This window comes from Thermobia domestica, chromosome 11 (genome assembly GCF_964235325.1).
Source record: "Thermobia domestica chromosome 11, izTheDome1.hap1.1, whole genome shotgun sequence".
Classification (NCBI taxonomy): Eukaryota; Metazoa; Arthropoda; class Insecta; order Zygentoma; family Lepismatidae; genus Thermobia; species Thermobia domestica.
The window spans coordinates 68,976,073-68,997,380 of NC_137464.1; the positions used below are offsets into that span (position 1 = coordinate 68,976,073).

Consider the following 21,308-nt stretch of genomic DNA (forward strand, 5'->3'; position numbering starts at 1 on the left):
TGGATATTCTCTGTTTATACCCGCATATTCTCTTTACGCCTCTGACTATAATTCAAGAACGTAAATCACATGCTGTAATGATAATATTAAGAAATAACTTCGGTATGACAAATAATTGTAGACTAAATTATTGCAACGTTGTTTAGCGTAGTCATGGGTCATTCATTAAGTATAGTATTCTACAGTATGTTTCAATGTATGCATACTTAATAATAAAACTAAAATGTCATACTTTTTCAAATAAATTAAACCAAATATTGCGATACACTAAATAAAGCTTTCTATATTTTTTCTGCACAAATTGAGAGTACCTTATAAATTACTATAATCTCTTCTTTGTTAAGTTATGCTTTATTTTGTAAATATCATACAAAATATTTTAAGTCCTTATATGGTGTTAGCATTCAATTCTTTTAATTGGTAGGTTGTGGAAATCCATGGTCTTGGATAATTTGACTATATACACGAGATGATTCCTTAGCTGTGCGTGGTCTGGCAGGGTCATCAAAGTCCACAGCATACAGTCCAAATTTTTGTCTAAAAAAGAAAAGAAATACTGTTTCAAAGAAAACCAAAAGTTAAGTTGTCGTATGTATTCACGTTGCTAGTAATGAACAGAAAACATAAGCTACTGAGTTAATGCTTATTTGTACTATTAAAAAAAACATTGGAGCGTATAATTGTGTGAAAAAAAAGACTGCTACGTTATATCTTACGTATACAATCCGCTTTAATCCGTACTCAGCAAAATTTATGTTCTTATTCTTCTTATCATTTTAGTCGAAACCTTCTACATAAAAGGCACTTACTTTGTTAATTAGGTTTTAAAAAGCGTATGAAGAACAAACAAACTTAATATGGCGTCAGTAACCTAACACTTTATTCATTTTCTTCCCAAGAAACATGATTTAGCAGAAGGATATATCAGCTTAGCTATTCTTTGTTTCATCCTTTGTATGATTAGGAATGTGCATCCTGGTGTCAACAATATTTTTTTTTTCTTTTCCTAAAGAATATATCTCCCATTCACAGACTTCATCAAAGAATTTGATGAAGTAGGCCAATTTAGAAGATGATTTTTTTTTTTTTTGTATGATTACAAAAATAAGTACCTTAACTAATAAATTCCCGTGCCCGCCTGCTGCACAGTATAATGTTTCATATATGCACTAAGCTTGTCAGCAAAGTGTGGTCAAGACTGATTGTGTTTCATCCCATGCTATGCCATACAGAAAGTATAATACTCTTGGTATTTTTTTTTTAAAAAAAAAGGGAAAAAAGAAATATCAAATGAAGAACGAAAATAGGTTTACACGATCATTAATAATGATTTAAAAATGAAACAAAGAAATAAAGAATGACATATTCTACTAACGTATAACCACTATTCCATTCAAAGTTGTCGATGAGACTCCAAACTGCGTAGCCTTGAACGTTGCAACCGTCAAGCTTCACTGCCTTCAGCATTTCGTTGATGTAACTCTGTAAGAAATTAACAGCCGATTATAATTGAATATTAGGATTTGATTATTCTAAAAGAAATTAATTTAGACTTTCTCAGTAAAAGGAAAGTGAAGATTGCACAGGATTCTACAAGTGCATGAAAATGCATTCTGTCAATAAAAATACATTCTGTCTTCAAGAATATTTATGCTCTTTTGAACAGTAGATGCTTGCATAATTGCATATTCATTTGTAGTAATAATGAGCTGTACATATTGCTTCGCCATGGGCAATAGACTAACAGAGTTAGGTTTCTAAATATTATGCTCTATTACCTTAATATCTGAAATAATTATCTGAATATGTTATAATGCTATTTAATTATCTAGAATTATCTAGAATTATCTAGAATTTAATTATCTAGTATTGTTGTAATTAAAAGTGAACAATTATACACAAACGTCAATTACATACACCGTACAGAGTGGCCAAGGGATAAATTACGCATTTCTTTGCAATCAAGTATGGATCTTAAAACAGAGAAGATATGGTAGCCTGTAAAAAATCTTTGAGTAAATATGATGGTGGAGGACAATATAAAGCGAATAGAGAATTCCTACTTGTAAACGTAGGTTGAATACTCGTCATAATAGTATCCATAATAGGCTAAATTCTATCATGCTGGAAAGGATTTTTACACAGATTTGACACCTTATTTGTTCTATTTAAAACAATGTATTAGGGTATTTAGAAAAAGGGAGAAGCACATTTATTGAAGAAACTACGAGTATTGTAATTATCTATTTACTATTCGAGCTACTACATAAACTAAGCATAAATTCATAGCATTAAATCAAACAGTAAACGGTGCAAATTAGTTTTCTTAATTTGAGCCAAATATCCCAGTGGTTCAAATAGCTCCGATTAAACGGGCAATAATTTAAGGAAAAACAATACATTTAGCACTGCTTTGATTGGTTAGGAACGAGCGATCCTCCATCTTCCCTGTCACTAATTTCAACTCTAAACTATACAAATAAATCACTAATCTCAAACAAAATCACAGTATATTTTATAAAAGTTAAAGTGATTTTACAATATTTTCACAGAACATAATTCATTTAAAATCAGGAGAGGAAAAAGTGATGGTATGATTGCCTTGTTACTGACATATTTTAACTCCGACTTCTAGAGACGATTTGGAATCTTCAGGAAAAAATACGGCATATTCCACCAATATCAAATTATTTTTAGGAAGGAATGATTTTTTTTTTAATCTTGGGGGAAGGGGTAAAGTGAGTTCAATTTTGACAAACTTCAAAAGCAGTGCGGTTTGAGTGTAAACCTCAATAACGCATATGTTTAATTTCGTCAAAATCGAATATTTGTTATGAAAGTTATAGTGCAACATATATTTTATGGCCATGAGGGAGGGGGAGGGAAAAGATTCTCGTTCTTGGTTTATTTTAAACCAAGAAATGGGGAGGATTGCGTAGCCCCCAAATTATGCTTCATATTCCACCTATATATATATATATATATATATATATATATATATATATATATATATATATATTCCTATTGTTCCGAATGTTATATAGAAACTTATTTTTACATAATATGTCAAAATCGATTTTTTTAAACGAAAGTTATGGAACCTTCTTAAAACTCGGCAAAGGATCAACCCACTGCTTTACTCTTGCTGATTTGGCTTCATGCAGAGCGAATGATTGGGAATATTCGATGAAAATATACGTCATATTCCATCGAAATTAAACAGAATTTTTATTTGTGAGGTTTGTGTGGGTGGTAAATTCGCCTTTTAATTCTTTTTAGACTTTAACGACAAGTTATGGGTCATTTGAAAAGAAAAGTATCGTGGATCATATATATATATATATATATATATATATATATAACATCGTGGATCGTGCTTTGCGGTCCATGGGCTCCATTTTTAGAACATCCGATAGGGAGGAGTATAATTTCATTCTAAACAGACTCTAATCCTAAGCAAAGGGATGATTGGGATGCCTCAATGAAAATTAATGTCATACTTCACCAAAATCCAATAATTTTGGTGAAAGTTATCAAGGAAAATTATTTACTATTTATTTACTTACTACCTTATTTAAATAAGGAAACTTAGAAGTTTGGGGAATTTACGACATTTTAAACATTAATCTTTGCCCAATTTCAATTACAACCATTGCAGATAATCGTGATGCTCTAAAGAATCATATTTACATAGTTTATACCTGGAAAATTGTTTCGTATACATGGATATGAACTTGTCACACGAGATAGACTTTGCCCCCTTTTGGTTGTAACTCTCTATTCTTGATGAGTTGTAACTCCAAACAACAGGGTTGAATGAATGCACATACCAAGAATGAATAAAATCGGACATATTTTAGCAAGAGCTATCTTGATACAAACAGACACACAAATGCTGGTTGAGTCAAATGGTAGGAGCTCGCTTCGATTGAAAAAAAAAAAAAAAGTCACAGCCGTATTTAACACATAGACCCCATTGGTTCTATACTAATCTTTGTGTTAAATTACTTGCCATACGCAAATAAAAATATACAGTAGTCTAGACCTGTGGTTATCCCATAAGGTGTGTCACGAAATTTAAAAATTCAATAATAATTTCACCAATTTTGAGACAGACTATACCAGCAGCAGCAACAATGTTCAGGGTCACTACTTGATACAAAGTTACAAGTTACTTACAGTGTTAAAATTTATATTATTATTAATTTAAAATCAAACAAGTGTGTCGCGATGCCCTGGTCATCTAGTAAAATGTGTCATCAGTCAAAATAAGGTTGGGAACCACTTGTCTAGACCAGGGCCTTGCCGTGGTGGGGGCGGGGCGACAGCCCCGGGCGCCGAAGGAAGGGGGCGAAAAATTCGATGGAAAAAAGGAAAAAAGATAGGAAAAATTGCTTGGAATATATGTATGGGGGCGCCGTCGTATACTTTCGCCCCGGGCGCAGATTTTCTACGGCACGGTCCTGGTCTAGACTGTACTAAATTATAAAATTATATTTGGTGGAATGTTCTTGTGTTACAAATAAACACTGTAATATGTCTGTGATTCAGTATCCCTGAGTTAGTACTGTAGCTTGCTCTGCAATAATTCCATCTTACATGTAGGCCAATTTATATTTTATTCCTGTAAGTGGTTGTGTATCACACTTGCTTGCTCAGGACCAATAATTCTGCCTAGACGCAACTGGATACAATATAGAAAATACAGTGAATGTATCACATAAAACACAAATTTTGACCAAAGAATCTACTATCTAATAACATTTATTTATTTGTTTATTTAGTAGATAGTAGATGCTTTGGTGAGAATTTGTCTTTTATTTGATACAAGAACTTGCAAAGCTAGAATACGTGGCGTTCAGAGTGAATGTATATGTAGCGGATATGGAAAGTATCTAATAAACCAAATTTCAAAATTAAATTGTAAGATTATAAGTTTCAAATACCATATTTGTAACCAACATTATATCAATATCAGTAAATAAATTACCATATTTCTTAGATTCAGTAGTTCCTTGACATTTCTTTACAGAAATGGGGGGCGCGGTGGCTCAGTGGTAGAGCGTTCACCTCTGGTGCTTGGGGTCCCGGGTTCGATCCCAGCCCCCGCCAAGTGAACTTTGTGGTGGACAAACACCGTGCTCGTGGGTTTTCTCGGGGTTCTCCCGTTTCCTCCCACTTTCTTCATTCCACCATTTCACTCATCTCTCATAATCACCGTCTCCTTTAGCCTAACCGGCATAACCGTGGGACGTAAAACTTAAAGATTTCATTTCATTTTACAGAAATATCTTTACAACGTATTTCTCTGCTATTTTCAGATCAGCAGTGAACTAAGCTAAACATTTATTCTAAATGTTACAATGCTTCTAATCTACACAAGTTTCTAAAAGTTAATTTAAGTGATGTATCATTAACTTCGACTAAATTACTTGCCAGAAAATGATGAAAAACGTAAACACAAAGTATACTACAAGTATTTTCGCTAAATACTTCATCAGATAGAGAAGAATTAAAATTTAGTTTTTTTCCCCCCCTTTTCTTCCTAATTCTTTCTCTCCTTATGCAATGAAAAACTTAACGTATGTACTTATAGTGTAACTTTTCATAGGGGTCTGTACTTAAGTTCGCACTGTTTTCTGGTAGGTTAGTTTAAAGTATTTTCTATTCTTGCTTCGGAATTCTTTCAAGATGTGTCTGCTTTTATGCTATCTTATGATTTTGATTCTGTATTTCTTCAGGGTATGAAAAAAAAAAAAAAACATTAGAAAATACGGTAAAACCCAGGTATCCAGACAATAGAGGAAATCATTGAAAAGGGTTATATTGTGGGATATAAAGTTTAATATCGTTTTTACTCAATATAATAAAAAGTAGGCCTAATGTATGTTAAAAATAATGGTCACTTTTGCTATAGACATTTCAAAAATGCAATAAACTCCAATTAAATATAAATTTTAACTTTGGTTTTAACAGAAATTTCAAGAAAATTATATTTTTAAGAACTAATACATACAGTTCGCATTTCGATAAGTTTCTTTGTTTTAAATGTGAAGTTTTTATTTGTGATATCGATCCGGGTATTTGTGTATCCAGATGACTGGAGTTCGGATAACTGTAGTTGCACTTACCATAATATGTAATGAATACGGATAAAAGGTATGGAATTTGGAGGAAAATAGGGAAAGAGATCTACTTTACCGTTGTAAGAAATTTACAATATTCTTACAATTATTATTATTAACTTATGGTTTATGTATTGAAGCTGTTAGTGTTTTTGGGAATTGATTTTTGGAAAATTGATGAATTTTTGGAAAATTGATCCAAATTTACATAGTATTCCTTTGTCACATATCCATATTTTTGCACTTGCATTAAATTTTTTTCAGTTTTTTTTTCAACTAGTAAGCAACAGTGACTTACCCTATGATAATCAACTCTTCCAGTATCGTTGAGACCTCCTGTGTCAGGGTAACCATTTTCAGTGATAAGAACTGGGACGTTATCATATTCATTCTTAACCCATCCTAATAATTGACGAAATCCCCATGGAACAACCTACAGAACAAAAGAGAAACTCTTCATAATAAGCTAGGTTTAGCTACATGTGCAATCAGATCTCTTGTATCAATATTAGATAAACAAAAAATTCTATCATTATAGTACACCATATTTTACTCAAATGCCGTATATATGACATAGAATACTGAGAAAACTCATCCGAGGTAATTTTTAGAATGTTTTACCTGTGAACAATGGTGATAAGAATTATTACACATACTAATAATCCTCATAGTTGTCGCTAGCTCTTTGTATTTTGACAGTGCTGGTGAAGTATTATCAATAAGGGAACATTTAATAGAATTGCAAAAGAATTTAGACAGATATGACTACAATACGACGAATTAAGAAAATCTATCTGTAGTTAGACCGAATTCATAAAAAAAAAAAAAAAAATTAAAAATTATATAGTGGAAAGGATTAAGATATACAGGGTGTCTGAAAAGTACCCAGATATAAGATAATTCTGTTATTATCAGAGTTACAACAAAATGTAAGAGGGGATACCGTCTCTAAATATGATGGTTTCAGTCTAAAGTGAAGGAATCTTTAAAATCGGACGAGCCGTTTGGACTGTACACTCTTTATACGCCCAATGTGAAATGAAAATGCAACGTTGCCATTTACCTGGACCCACAACATAAAGTTAATGGAAATGGGGGCTGGCCATCGACACGTTAGCGTAAAAGACAGTAACTTCATTCACAAATAAAGTCGAAGGAACGCAATAAATTGAACTGAACTTAAAAAATAACTAACTAACTAAATAAATAAATAACTTAATATAGTATTAAGTTTCAATGTTTCAAATTTTCTTCTCTCTCATAGGTGTGGATTACATATGAATCAACTACTGCTTGAGATGGAACTCATAAAGGTGTGAAGATACGTGATACCAAACTGATGGATGAGTTCCTCAAGCTACAGAGAAATCTGTGTTTAACGAATTGTAGAGTAGCAACTTTCCTTCTGTTAATATACATACAAATTTGAAATAGCTGTATTGGGTAATCACTATAGTGATATATATATAACCACATTTACTACAATACTACATTAATTCCTTTATCTAGTGATACATTAAATGGAAGCTAAAATAATAATAATAGTAATAGATTTTTGAACATATATTTTTAATAAATAACGAGGTTCATTTTCTGAATTGTGATTGAAACATGGTGATTGCTCTGCGATGCTTTGGGCTTTAATTTTTCTGTTTTCCCGTAAGTCCTGTGATATACCTACGGGACTTACGTTGACCACATGCATCCTATGGTCCAGATGTTTTACCCAACGAAGCAAGTGTCTAGTATTCAATTCACACTGCTAGGCATGCTACGGTTTAGGTTCATATGCATTGTGAAGACCTCATAGGTGTTCATCATCTATAGTCAGTCGTGGAGTTCACACTCAGAAGCAGATATTCTACATTCTCGTTGGTAGAACTTCGCTTCATAGAGAATAAAGCCATATGTATCTGGAAACATCCATACCTTATAAATCTCAATTTCATTACTAGTCATAGTTGTTCTGCAGGTTAACGGTGGTTCCATTTCGTATTAATAATTCAAGTTCAATTTTCTTCAGGTGTTTCTATCATTTATATTACAATCTGTAAGTCAAGATTGGTTTCTGGAGGCTTTCCTCTTGTAGTGTACCTCTCATTTCATTTAGCGAGAATGGAAAAAATATCTGCTCCGGAGCGTGAGCTGCATAACTGACCACAGGTGTTCACTACTGCAAAAGTCTGAGGATTAGACAGACCAGGGAAGTCCGATGTTCATGAAACTACATCAGTAATTCCCCTAATGTAGGTTGACGCATTGTCGTCTTGGAAAATTGCATCATTGGCCGGAAACAACATCTGAACCATACGTTATGTAAAATGTGCACATAATCACGGGTGGCGTAATCATAGGACTCAAAGAATACCAAGAAATTATGACTCAAATCATCACAGATTTGTTATATGTTTCACAGTAGGGACGAGACAATTTAGGACGAATTCAACCTTACATATGCACGGCTGTTGTTAGAAATAACTTGAAACAAAACTCACCGAGATATATTACGCCTTTTTAGTCATATGCGGTACCCACTTTTCATATTCTAGGTACCATTTTTCCCACGTAAAAACTGCTATTGGCAGTGATCAACGGGTTTGAAATTGCACCTGGACTGTGGATCCTCAGGTTATGCAAATCGTGTTGAACTGTGATCGTCGCAATTGAGCTATTTCATGTCTGGTTGAATTACCGCAGTCCCTCTCTTCTTTGGTGACAACCCTCTTCAAGCTCTGTTACTTCTGTCAATAAGTTTCTTTTCTGTCAAACTATAACTCTTCTCCTTATGTTCTTTTCCCATGATATGTAGGCCGTCATCACCTTGAAACTTTCCTTGTGACATTCAACACATTGGTAACCTTAGACATTTGTACCAACTAACCGCGCCCCCACAATCTGCTTTCTTTGAGATGCAGAGAGGTGTCCCGTTTTATACCACCACTGTCTGATCTCCTTAATACATACCTTCATTGTATTCCGTCTGACGCACTACAGACCGTCATTTAACATACCACTAACAATGGAGACGCAGGTAAAGGGTACCTTACATATCTCACATGTAATAAACTATATAGATGTCTCACTGTTTTGATAACCAACTCTGTCTTTTCATAATCACTTTCTTGAAGCCGAGGAGAGAGTAAAATGTCTGGATATGCAATATTATCTCTGAATTTAATTAAGATATGACTTTTTGTTGTGAAATATATGTATTTTTTATGTCATTATCGTCTAAGAGTATTGTCAATCATTAAAAATAATAACTTGATTTTTCTGATAGACTTATTGGAAGTTTAACACTCCTTTCTAGCAGAAGGAACACATTAGGCGGACACCTGCTTCATAAAATGGGACCCGAACTTCTGCTCAACTTCGTGTGCGAGGCACCTACCATTATCGGAGATCAAATCTTAGACCACGCTCTCAAAAAAATCGTACGTGAGTTACTTCGATCTGAAGGGGCAGCTAAGTTCTTTTTCTGAGCCCACAAATATATGCATTCTGGTCCCACATACATTTCTTGTTATTCCGATGCAGAATGACTCCTTTCAGAGTAGAATAGGTTAGCGTAATATATATATTATTATATAAAATTATGTACGAAAATGCAAATAGAATGCAAGGAAATAATTTACTTTCTTCTAACATAACATGTTGTGTTCCAAAAGTATAAAAAGAATGTAGCTAACCTTCAGCCCCCATAAAGATGAGGACGGCCATGAAGGATCAAAACTTTGGATATTGGACTGGTCCCTTTGCCATGAGGGACTAACTCCATCCTGTCCCTCTTCTGCTATGTTTGATGTGTAATGATTCAACCCTAGAAAGTCTCCAGCCCCTACAAAACAAATTATAACAAATATCGATCTTGAATTAGATAACAATATATATATAGCAAATCCTTGGTACTTAAATCTATCAAAAAATTGTGGAGTTTTATTTAGTAAAATGTTATGATCATGCAATAGCAATTTTGTTCGTCCATATTGACAGGGTAAAATGCATGGGGTTGTGCAGACCTATCGATAAAGCTTCCTCAACAAAGACATTCGAAATTTAAAAAAAAAAAAAAAAAAAAAAAAAAAAAAAAAAAAAAACTTTGTGATAGTGTGAGGTTTAAAATAGGCTATTTTGTAATGCCAAAAATTTATAGGGGTTTTTGCACCTGTTAGTTGATCCTACCCTCATGTGCTCATTTATGTTAAATTGTGTTTATCTTTCTGGACAGCTCTTAATATCAGAAACAGAATTCAAGAACTTAAACGTGCACTACTGCTTAACATTGTATACACGATTTTTTTCACATATACCAGTATTTAATTGATAAATAACCGATTAATATAATAGTAATGATAATGTAGAAATAATTATTGTCTACCTCTTCAATCCATTGTTGTACTTGTTTTAATTATCAGGAATTATTTCCGGTAGCTTTACAATATTTTACAACACAGTAAAACCCTGCTAAGCCCGACTTCGCTTAATTAGGACTGAAAAAAGTGCAAGGTTTTAAATGTGAGTACAAGTCAACAATTACATTCGTCACATAACTCCATGACGGTTAAGAATACTTTACTGTATTTGCCCAGTGCTGCCAAATACACTACACAAAGCTACATGTATTAATGATAATACAGTTGACAATATACTATAATACAGTAGTATTACATGTATTTAGCTATACATGTAGTGCACTTGCCAGTAAATCCTTTAAATACATTATAATAAACGTGTTTTGGTGCTACAGTTTTAAGGCACTCTCTATTGTTTTCTTAGGTTATTTGTTGAACCGATCAACGTATCCACCACCCCAATTAGTCCGGATTAGTGAGGTTTTTACTGTAGTTTGTGGCTCCTTTACTTTTGGAGCAAAATTTAGTTTATTGCCTCAAAAAGGGAGTTACAGTTTATACTCGTATATACAATAAAAATGTATACACTCAGAAACGTAATTTACATATAGGATCATAGAGACAATCCTTGGTTTCTAGAAAGTAAGAATTCTCTAACCAGATAATCTTGTTTGCACTTCGAAAAATTTTTAATTCAATCTTTGACAAATATTGATTTCTCTTAATTCATAGTTATAGTTTAAGTACAAGTTTACTTTGGTTAAATACCTCTGATGTACTCCACTTCTTCAGCCGTGAAATTAGGCAACCTTGAACGAGGTCTACCTTCTTCTTTACTAAACTGATCGATCATTGCTCTCATGAGCGGCGGATAATCACCTTCTGCACTGAAAATAGGATGGGCAAACCAACCGAGCTGAAATGGATCATCAATACATAGTAAACATTATGGGAGAAAGAACGGCTTACACAATTTATTGAAGTTCTTGGACACATGTCTTTTACCTTCTTCCTTCCACTTCAGTAAATATTACACTTACTAGGGATGATTCCATACCGGGACCAAGTACTTGGATAAAATCAATATATCATCTGAAAGCTCTTGCCATGAGAAGTACGAAACCGTTTTCAAATCACGGGCAAACCCACAACCTGACCCTATAAGGAGCCAGTTTGTTGGTGTTTGCGACCCTCTGTATGGCATATTCGATAGAACTAAAAATGATTGTTACGATGCATCACGAGTAAGTGCCTGAGTCCTTCATGATCCTTTTTAACTCATTGCTAGAATGTGACTCTAACAAGAGTTTGGTAATATCGCTCTGCACCCAGACGTACCCATTTGGTCAGTGTTGCCAACGAATTGTAAATATAATGTGGCCAATGGTTTCTCTACCACTGGATGCATATGCATGTAACGTAGCATAAACATCATTCGTCACTAGAGAAGATGCACTGTGGACGTATTCCTCTCTCAAGGATCTCAGTTTGTCAGTGTTGCCAACCAATTGTAAAAATGAGAAGGTGTAAAACAGGTTCCGTACGATAAGACGTTTACACACCAAGCTTGGCAAAAATGTTACACGATACTATAGCACAAAGACGTTGAGTGTGACCATCTCCCAACCATTCTAGGTTCTCAGTGTTGCCAGGCGTGCGTGCCATGAACGAATATAAAACAAATGTACAGAAGCAGCATTGGAATGGAAAATATAGTGCGAGTGTCCCCGTCTCCCAAGCACCCCAGTTTATCATTGTTGCCAACTAATGTGAACATTCAAGATTATTGCATGAAGTCTATAGCATTGGCAAACATAATTAGACTGTGACCCATGCTAGGTTTTCCATTGTCCAATGTTGCTTATGTCACATTTGTTATATACTGGTTCAATTGCAAGCACGTCACTTGCAACATCATGATGTTCAGATTTGGTAGGCAACACTGACAACCTAGAATGGTTGGGAAATGGTCACACTCAACGTCTTTTTGCTATATGATGTGATGTTTCGTGTGATCATGTGATGTTTCTACCAAGGTTGGTGTATAAATTTCTCATCATACGTACCTGTTTTACACCTTCACATTTTTACAATTGGTTGGCAACCAACTCCTCCTCCTTGAGAGAGGAATACGTCCACAATATATTTTCTCTAGTGACGAATGATGTTTATTCCACGTTACGTGGATATACGTCCAGTTGTAGAGGAAATATTTGCCACATTATATTTACAATTCGTTGGCAACACTGACCAAATGGGTATGTCTGGGTGCAAAGTGATATTACCAAACCCTTGCCGGAGCCACGTTCTAGCAACGAGCCAAAAAGGAACATAATGGATCAGATGCTTACGTGTTATGCTCGTAACATTCATTTTTAGTTCTGTCGAATATGTCATACATAGGGTTACAAACACCAACAAACTGGCCCTTTGTAGGGTGAAGTTGTGGGTTTGCCCGTGATTTGAAAAGGGTTTCGTACTTCTCATGGCAAGAACTTTCAGACGATATATCGGTTTTATCCAGGTAGTTGGTCCCCATATGGAATCATCCCTAGTTAGTATATTTATGTCACATAAGCTCACACAAAATAGATGTAGATCTATGAAATCTTAGACGTGAGTAGAGATGCAAGAACTCGAAAAATAAATAAAAACCAGCATTCTTGGAAATAAAACTAAATTTTTTACACTGCTTTCTGGCCTGGGAAATTTTAAGTTTTTGCAAATTCATTTTTAATAAAAATTTCATTACATCCCACCTTCCTGTTTCCAATATAGTACGAGATGAACATTTAATTACTGCATGTGAAAAGTCCATAATTAAAGAAAATTGATAATTTGATAAGAAAGAAAAAGGGCACATTGGTACATGCATTGGGTGTTATATTTCCAACTATTTGTTTGTACAGCTATTACAGTAATGCTCGACGATAAAAATGATTTCGTACATAGTTTAATACTGTTACCAGTAATTGTTTTGAAAATATTATTACATTTCATGGAACAAAATTATCATTTATAATTTAGCATTAACTAAAATTCCATCTAGTAAAACGTTTCAGAAGCTAAGAAGATACTTTATATAAGAACATGCGGAACAATTACGTTTATATCGTGCTAGGTATGTTGTACGTACAATTTGACGGGCAGAAAGCTAAAACACTTTCTACCTGTTTTCTATTTTAAGTAGATTGACACGATATAACTATAAAGAAAGAAGAAATTCTGTGAAAAATGAACTACTACGACTGTTAAACTAATTTTACACCCAAAATATCAATTCATTGCTTTAATTTTGTAAACTGAATCTACAGCGTGTATAGTTTTTTTTTTTTTTTTTTTTTTTGTGTGTGTGTGTGTGTGTGTCTATGAGTTTCAATTTAGGCTACCCCTGTGTTAAAAGGTAAATGAAGCTTCTCTGCTGTCTTGATTCTTTTTATGACCTTACCATTACCATAGATGCTTTAAATCTACTATTCTTAATAATTAGTATGCACTGCACATAAACCTGTTTGCTTTATCAAGTAAACAACTATCATTTATGTTATGCTTGATTCTTCTTCTATGAGTAGCTTTTCTTTCTGTAATTGCACCCAAATTATACGAAGACATACACATATATAAGCTTTGAACAGTTCTACAAAACATATATTTATAAACATTAAAATACAAAGCACACAGAAACATTGTAAAAATATTAAACTCTAGTTGACTCTTCTGACCACGGATTATAACCAAATAAGTTATAAGACTTTTATTCTCCAATTATACTTCTAACTAAAAATTTTAATGACGTCCAACACCATGAGTCACATATGATAAGAAGTAGACTTTAACTTCCAGATATGTTGGGTTGCATAATGTATATTTATTGGCACGTAATGTAAATCCAGCATTGTATTAGTTTTGAAAACTAATCAAGATAGCCAGCTCCGTCCTAAACATAGAATTCACAAGTATTGGAACTTTCTAAATTGTAAAATCTACTACAGGAAAATAAAGGTGATACTGGAATAAGAAAATAATGAAATCCAATGAAGAAATATTTCGTTTTTCTTTTTTTTTAAAAATAAGCCAGTTTTTTTACAGAAAAACATACATCTTCCCGCAAAAACGACTTTGTTTGTGTTTCTAGTCGTACGTACTAGTTTTCGAAATCTACAATGTTAAGGAAAATTTAATTTTGAATTATATATTAAATGAGATTAGAATTATCATTACCCTAAATTGTAGCGCATTTTTAGCTGCTTGGATGTCTCCTGATGAATTAGTCTTGGGTACGTACCATCCACAATCAAGAGTAATTCCTAATTGACCTAAGAAAAAGAAACATAAGAAGTTAAATTAGTTTTAAAAACGAAATAATGAGATAAGCAGGATTCAGTCTGTAAGTTTAAATTAAGTTAGTTCAATTTTCAATCTAATCTTTAGCAACTGAAATATATTAAAATATATCAGGATATCAATTATTTTGACCTACAATGTACTGAATAGTATTGGAAGTACACTATTTTGATTGTAAAGCTATATATACGTCAGCAAGAAGGAAATATATAGTTAAGTGTACAAAGAAAAGTGTACAATGTGTTATACAAAGAAAAAGAAGTTTCTGAAACTATAACTGATTATTTTGATGAACTTTAAAGTTTAATTATAGCTCATATCACTATGCAATTCCTGTAATTATGCACCTGTAAATAAGTAATTAAAGGCATCACTCTACTTATTGATTTTTGTAATTCCTGAATTTTTAGTGTTCCAAGATTTCAATTCTCTCCTAGAGTCTTGGTTACGGATGTTTAAAACAGGAAAAAAAGAAAAAGAATAGAAACATCAAGGAATAAAAAGGAACGGATGAGAGAGCTGTGTTGTACAAAACCATATCCAGTGCACCAGTGATCTCCAAATGAGATAACGCGAACTAAAATATGGCGGAATCAATTTGGGCGCCTTTCCTGTTCCTTGTTGGAAGATTGCCATCTCATGTTGTTATTTTTATTGTCATGCCAATGCTGTGAAAATTTTATAATGCAATGCCATGCCAATGCTGTAATTTACAAAACTTTCACAGCATTGGCATGGCAATAAATACAACAACATGAGTTGGCAACTTCCAACAAGGGACAGGAAAGGCGTGTTTTTTCTACAACACAACCCATCCCTTGGTAAGTCCGTTCCTTTTTATTCCTTGATGTTTCTATTCTTTTTCTTCCTATTTTAAACCTCCGTGACCAAGACTCCAGGGGAGAGTCGATAGTTTGGAACTCTAATAATTGAGGAATTACAGAATTCTGTAAGTAGAATGACAATTAGAATTCCTGAGGGGTTTTTGCAATGTCTTAATTAAAGGCAATCCACTGTAAATACGCATTAAATTTAATTGACTGGATATTGTAAACATTAACATTATAATACGACAGTTCTACCTGACCAACATATAGCTGTACCTGACCATCGTGCTCTTGGACACGACAATATTTATACAACCTTCCTTCGCAATACAGCCGCGTCAATTGCTTATCCCGTGGCTTTTTTATTTAATAGATGTTTTATGGAAGGCTTTTTCCCCCAACTTTGGAAACAGGCTAACATTATTCTAATCTATAAATCTGGCACTAAAACTTATGTATGTTCCTAGAGACCCATTTCTCTTCTCTCTCCGTTGTCAATTCTTTGCGAGAAAATCATTAAGGACAGGCTTTACAAGTTCACAGCCCCTTATTTGAATATTGCACAGCATGGTTTCCTGCAACAGAAATCATGCCTCACCAACCTATCAGAATTTCTTATTCATGCTATAAACTGTATTTCAGAAACCTCTCAACTGGATGTAATATACTTAGATTTCTCCAAAGCTTTCGACAAAATTGACACCCATATGCTTCTTAGAAGCTATCCAACAGATTTAAACATCATGGCAAATTCTTGTCTTAACTAAAGGATTATTTTACTAATCGTATGCAACGTGCTGTTATACTAGATGCTTCATCCAAATTTGTCCCAGTTCTCTCTGGAGTTCCCCAAGGTAGTGTTCTAGGACCACTGCTATTTCTTCTTTTACATGGATGATCTCCCTTCCTTCCTCTCTCTACCATATATGAACATTCTTCTCTTTGCTGATGATTGTAAAATTTTCCATAAAATCTCTACCATAGATGATGCTCGACTACTTCAACAAATTCTTAATAAACTTACGGACTGGTGTATGACTTGGAATTTAAAGCTAAACCCTCAAAAATGTTGTACTCTTAGTATTTCTTTGAAGAAAAATAAAATTTATCACAAATATTGTATTAATAACAGTCCTATCGAAAGAGTCGTTACACATAAAGATCTCGGAGTATTGTTCGATGAGAAACTTACATTTGCTGATCACATCACATTTACTGTTAAGAGTGCTATGAGAATACTGGCTATGCTTTACAGATTTATTGAAATTCGCGATTTCAAATCACTGAGTATTTTCTTCAAAGCTTTTGTATCTCCTAAAATTGAATATTGCTCACCGATATGGAATATGGCCTGTGCTTCAAACTTATCCCGTTTTGATTCTATCCTAAACTTTTTCTTGTCATTGTCAAACAAAGAGTACCTTCAGTGCGTAGTCTTAATAAAACAAACCTCCTAAACAAACTCAATATTCAGACTCCACTTACTCGACGTATGGTAGCAGACTTGCCGTTTCTCCATAAAATTATCAATATGAAAATTACCTCTGAATTGTTTGTGTCTGTGGTCAATTTTCGCGTATCTTCTCGTCTTACTCGCAGTCATACATTACTTACATATGTAACGCACAGATTATCAATTATACAATGTTCCTTATACTTCAGGCTGGCATCATTGTATAATAGTTTGTCAGATGTTGATATTTTTGACTCTGAAAATCATTTTAAAAACAAGTTAAAGTCTCTGTAAATATGGTTCATGTTCTATGTATATAAATATATTTTTGTAATTTTTTCTTTGTCTTCTGTTATTTCTTATATACGTTGTTACATTGTTTCAGTGTAAAATGGACATTGATCTGTATCTGAAACATTTGTAAATAAATAAATAAAAATACAATAATAAATTCTGAAATTATAATAAAAAATAACCTTAAATTCAAATATAACTCATTGATGTCTTCTGTTAAATCTAAATTTTTTATTTCTTATTTTATTTATATTTCTTTCTACTCCTTCTATAACGTCTTCTTACTTTATTTTCTACTTTAGAGATTTCCCTATTCGTTCAAAATATGCTTCACTATTTCTTTCTATTCATATCGTCAAAATTATTTTTTAATTTCACTAGTTTACTTTTCTGTCAGGAGCTAATGAATTAATTATTTTATTATTAATCATCACTGTGGCTTAAAATGTACTATTCTTTCTAAATATTTTGAGAAAGAGGGTCATCTTTAATATTTTAAAAAAAAGATTCAAATTTTAGGAACCAGAGTAGTCCGGTGTCATTTAGAAACAAAATATTGACAAGACTTTCCGACTAGCTGATTTACCTGTTATCTTTTCTATTAGTTCATTGTATATCTTGAGACAAAGAATAATAAGAAAAATAAATATGCAAGCTATTATTTTAATAGTAAGTTTAAAACAGGAATATATATATATATATATATTTGTTTTTGTTTTCATTTTCCTGTTATTTACTTGAGTAATTTTTTTAAACGAATTTTCTTATTGTGGAAGGTGTTCACAGAGACGTCTCTAGATATAAAAGACACAATTTTATGTTTCCATCTCGCTAATTTAAATAATAATCTCAAGGAAATAAGTCTCAAACTTGATATCCATTTTAAGATTGATGACATATAGGAGTTTCATGAAAGTAAGCAATGGGATGACAGTGCTACTAAAAATTACACATGCTCTGTTAGAAAGAAGTTGTAATAATGTACGGTTGTTTTTGTATGGTGATTATTTACTGGATAAGTTAAGAAAGCTAGTAGGAGGGTTCGAAGATACAAGATGACATAAAGGATCTTGTGAATTTAGTGTTATGTGAGTTTTAGCAATTTTACACATTTCTATAAAATCATTTAATTTCACCATATTTCATCAGCTTATATATCATGTTTAATTTATTAATGAAAAATATTTCCATAATAGTCAAGATTTACTTAAGAACAAGGGAAACTTACACCTAAAGAACAAGAAAGAACAAGCTTTTAGAATATAACTAAATATGCTTTACGAACAAACCCGTGCATTATGAAAATCTTGCTAATTGTTAGAACATTATCTACTTATCAGAACTTTAACTACTAAAACATATAATCAACTATTAACACGTATTATAATTAATCACCTAGTCAATTTCTCCTCGAATATATCGAGTGTGATACTTGGACAGTGATTCTCAAGGCCATACAGTGACTTAAATCCTTTCTCACAACACAAGATCTATACAGTGAAACCTGTCTATGTTGGCTACCATCGGTTCCATTGAAAAGTGGCCAACTTAGACAGGTGGCCAACTTACAGAAAATAAGTGTGATTGTTGTATTTTTTAGAATAGGATTTCTAGTATTACTTGATTGTAAAATTTTAATAAACAATACCACGACAGCTACTTTTAAATAAAGTATTATAGAGTAATCATAACAATACACAGTACTAGAAAAATATATTACAGTATATCTAATATATGTACCTTTTTTCTTTCTAAAAACTAGTCTGGTACACTGAATTATTCGGATGGAAAACACAATCACACAAACAACCATAAAATCGAAACATATGTACGCAGTTTATTGAAATTGGTATTGTAGCACACTGAGTTATTCAGATTGAACATAAGAGAAGCAAAATTACAAATTCAATAATTTATGTGTAGTTTATATGATTATTTTTTTCGGCAGCGACAAATATTTTCTGTAGATACCTTTCGAAAAGTAGCAAATCAGTTATTAACAACAAATTTATTCATGGTGGTTCATTCTAGACGTATGTATTTTATTCTTGTTTTGCACATATGCACATTCTAATTTTGTAGTAACTACCTCTTGTTAATGAGCTACAAGGTTTTCCTTGGAGCAAAAGATCTTTTTGAGAAAATCTTAAGAGAATTCATATCTCAAAAACTTCGCTACCTTTCGACAAACAGTCAGGTGCCAATAAATGACAATTGAGATGGTTAGCTTTAACCTTGAGAATTTTCCTGAATTACTAAAGCTCCCCACTGATGAAAGGAGCCGACATAGCTAATGGTTTCACCAAAACAGACAGGGTAAACAAATACGTACAACCATTTCCTGAATTCCTGTACGTGCTTTTTCTTATTCGCATCTTCCTTTACCACCCCATTTGTCAGGGTAGTGTTCTGGCCATTGACCTCCAAGAACAAATCATGGGAATCTATGCTTCCCTCTCTCCAGTAACAAATACAGAATATTTGGCTCTCATACGGGGAAACGAAAGAGTTAAGAAAAATAACAAAACATATTCGCGTAGCCAAGATACGCAGGTAAATTTATCATTATCAACATAGGATAAACATTGCTTCAATGCGGCCAACTTCCAAGATAGACAAGTGACCAACTTACAGAGTAATAAGTAACGAATATCTTATAGGAAAATGCAGGTTCAAGACGAACCAGGCCAAAATAAGCAGGTGGCCAACTTGGAGAGGTGGCCAAGTTGACAGGTTTTACTGAATTGCATTTTCGTGTCTTAACAGAATTTAATAATTTGCGGTATTTATGGTTACCTGCCTTTCCCAATATATTATAGTTTGCTCTTATTATTTTATTATATACATAATATATGTATACATGTCCTAGAATAGTGCACTACCTATTTATTTTACCTTTTTTAATTGTATTTTAAGTTTTCCATCGTATGGTTTCTTCTTAATCTGCACGTAGTCCTAATGGGTAAAGTAAATAGATAGTGCAAAATCCTATGATATACATACACGTATTCTATATATAGTTAAATAATAAGAGCAGCCTATATAACATATTGGTAAAGACAGGTAAGCAAAACTACCGAAAAAGATTACGTAATGTTTAACTATCGTCTTTGAGGAACAAAAAAATAGTATAAAGATGGTGTTGATGAAAAGAATTTCAGTCATTATGTTCTGCCGAGGATGATTGTTCGAGTGTCTCACTCGAAATATTAAAAGAAGAATTACCTGAAGAACAATAATAGGTGAATAATTTAAAATATTATAATGTGTTCCGTACGATCGATAAGTAATTATTAAGAATTATATAAATAATTTAATTATATGTGTAATTAAAGTTAAAAAGGTAAGAAACAAATCTTGTTTGCAAATGGCGTATAGAATCAACTATAACCTTGTTCAAACTTCAGACGCTATTCAAATCATAACTGAATAAACTTAATTTGAGAGATGGTACATATAATTGATCAGTGAGTCAAGTAAGAACATATCCCTGTTAAAATTCTTATGTAGTAGATACGGATCTGTATCCACGACTTTAAATAATTCTTTTATAGGTGTTAAATTAAGAAACAGATGTTAATGATGTTAAGTTCATATCAGAAATGAAAACAGATGATAAGCATAATAACGTGATTACAAGAGGAGAAATGTGTTTTGATGTTAATGCAGCTAAGCATCAATCTAACTACTATAAGAAAGCTAAAAGAAGTATTGAAACTACTGCAAAGACGTATACAGTATACAGTGTTATTTATAAAATTTCACAGCTGTTCCTTTTCATTGTTTTTATTACGAAGTTATGTTTTATAGATATAGCGCCAACATATCCAGGCGCACCCAGGGTTTTTTGTTGGGGGAGCGGGTCCAATACTATGAGGCATTACATCTATAGAGTATTGAACGGGTATTATTC

General features: G+C 33.0%; 1 protein-coding gene across 1 annotated transcript in view; it reads right to left on the reverse strand.

Annotated features, from left to right (window-relative positions):
* Positions 1–343: 343 nt before the first annotated feature.
* Positions 344–21,308, reverse strand: part of LOC145664150 (myrosinase 1-like) — a 36,409-nt gene continuing 15,444 nt past the window's right edge. The window contains exons 6-11 of the mRNA XM_081730552.1: positions 14,699–14,793; positions 11,246–11,393; positions 9,815–9,963; positions 6,424–6,558; positions 1,376–1,482; positions 344–537 (exon numbers count right to left, since the gene is read on the reverse strand). Of these exons, the coding sequence (XP_081586678.1) occupies positions 414–537; positions 1,376–1,482; positions 6,424–6,558; positions 9,815–9,963; positions 11,246–11,393; positions 14,699–14,793 (758 nt within the window). The 3' untranslated portion in view covers positions 344–413. The remainder of the gene's footprint in view (positions 538–1,375; positions 1,483–6,423; positions 6,559–9,814; positions 9,964–11,245; positions 11,394–14,698; positions 14,794–21,308) is intronic.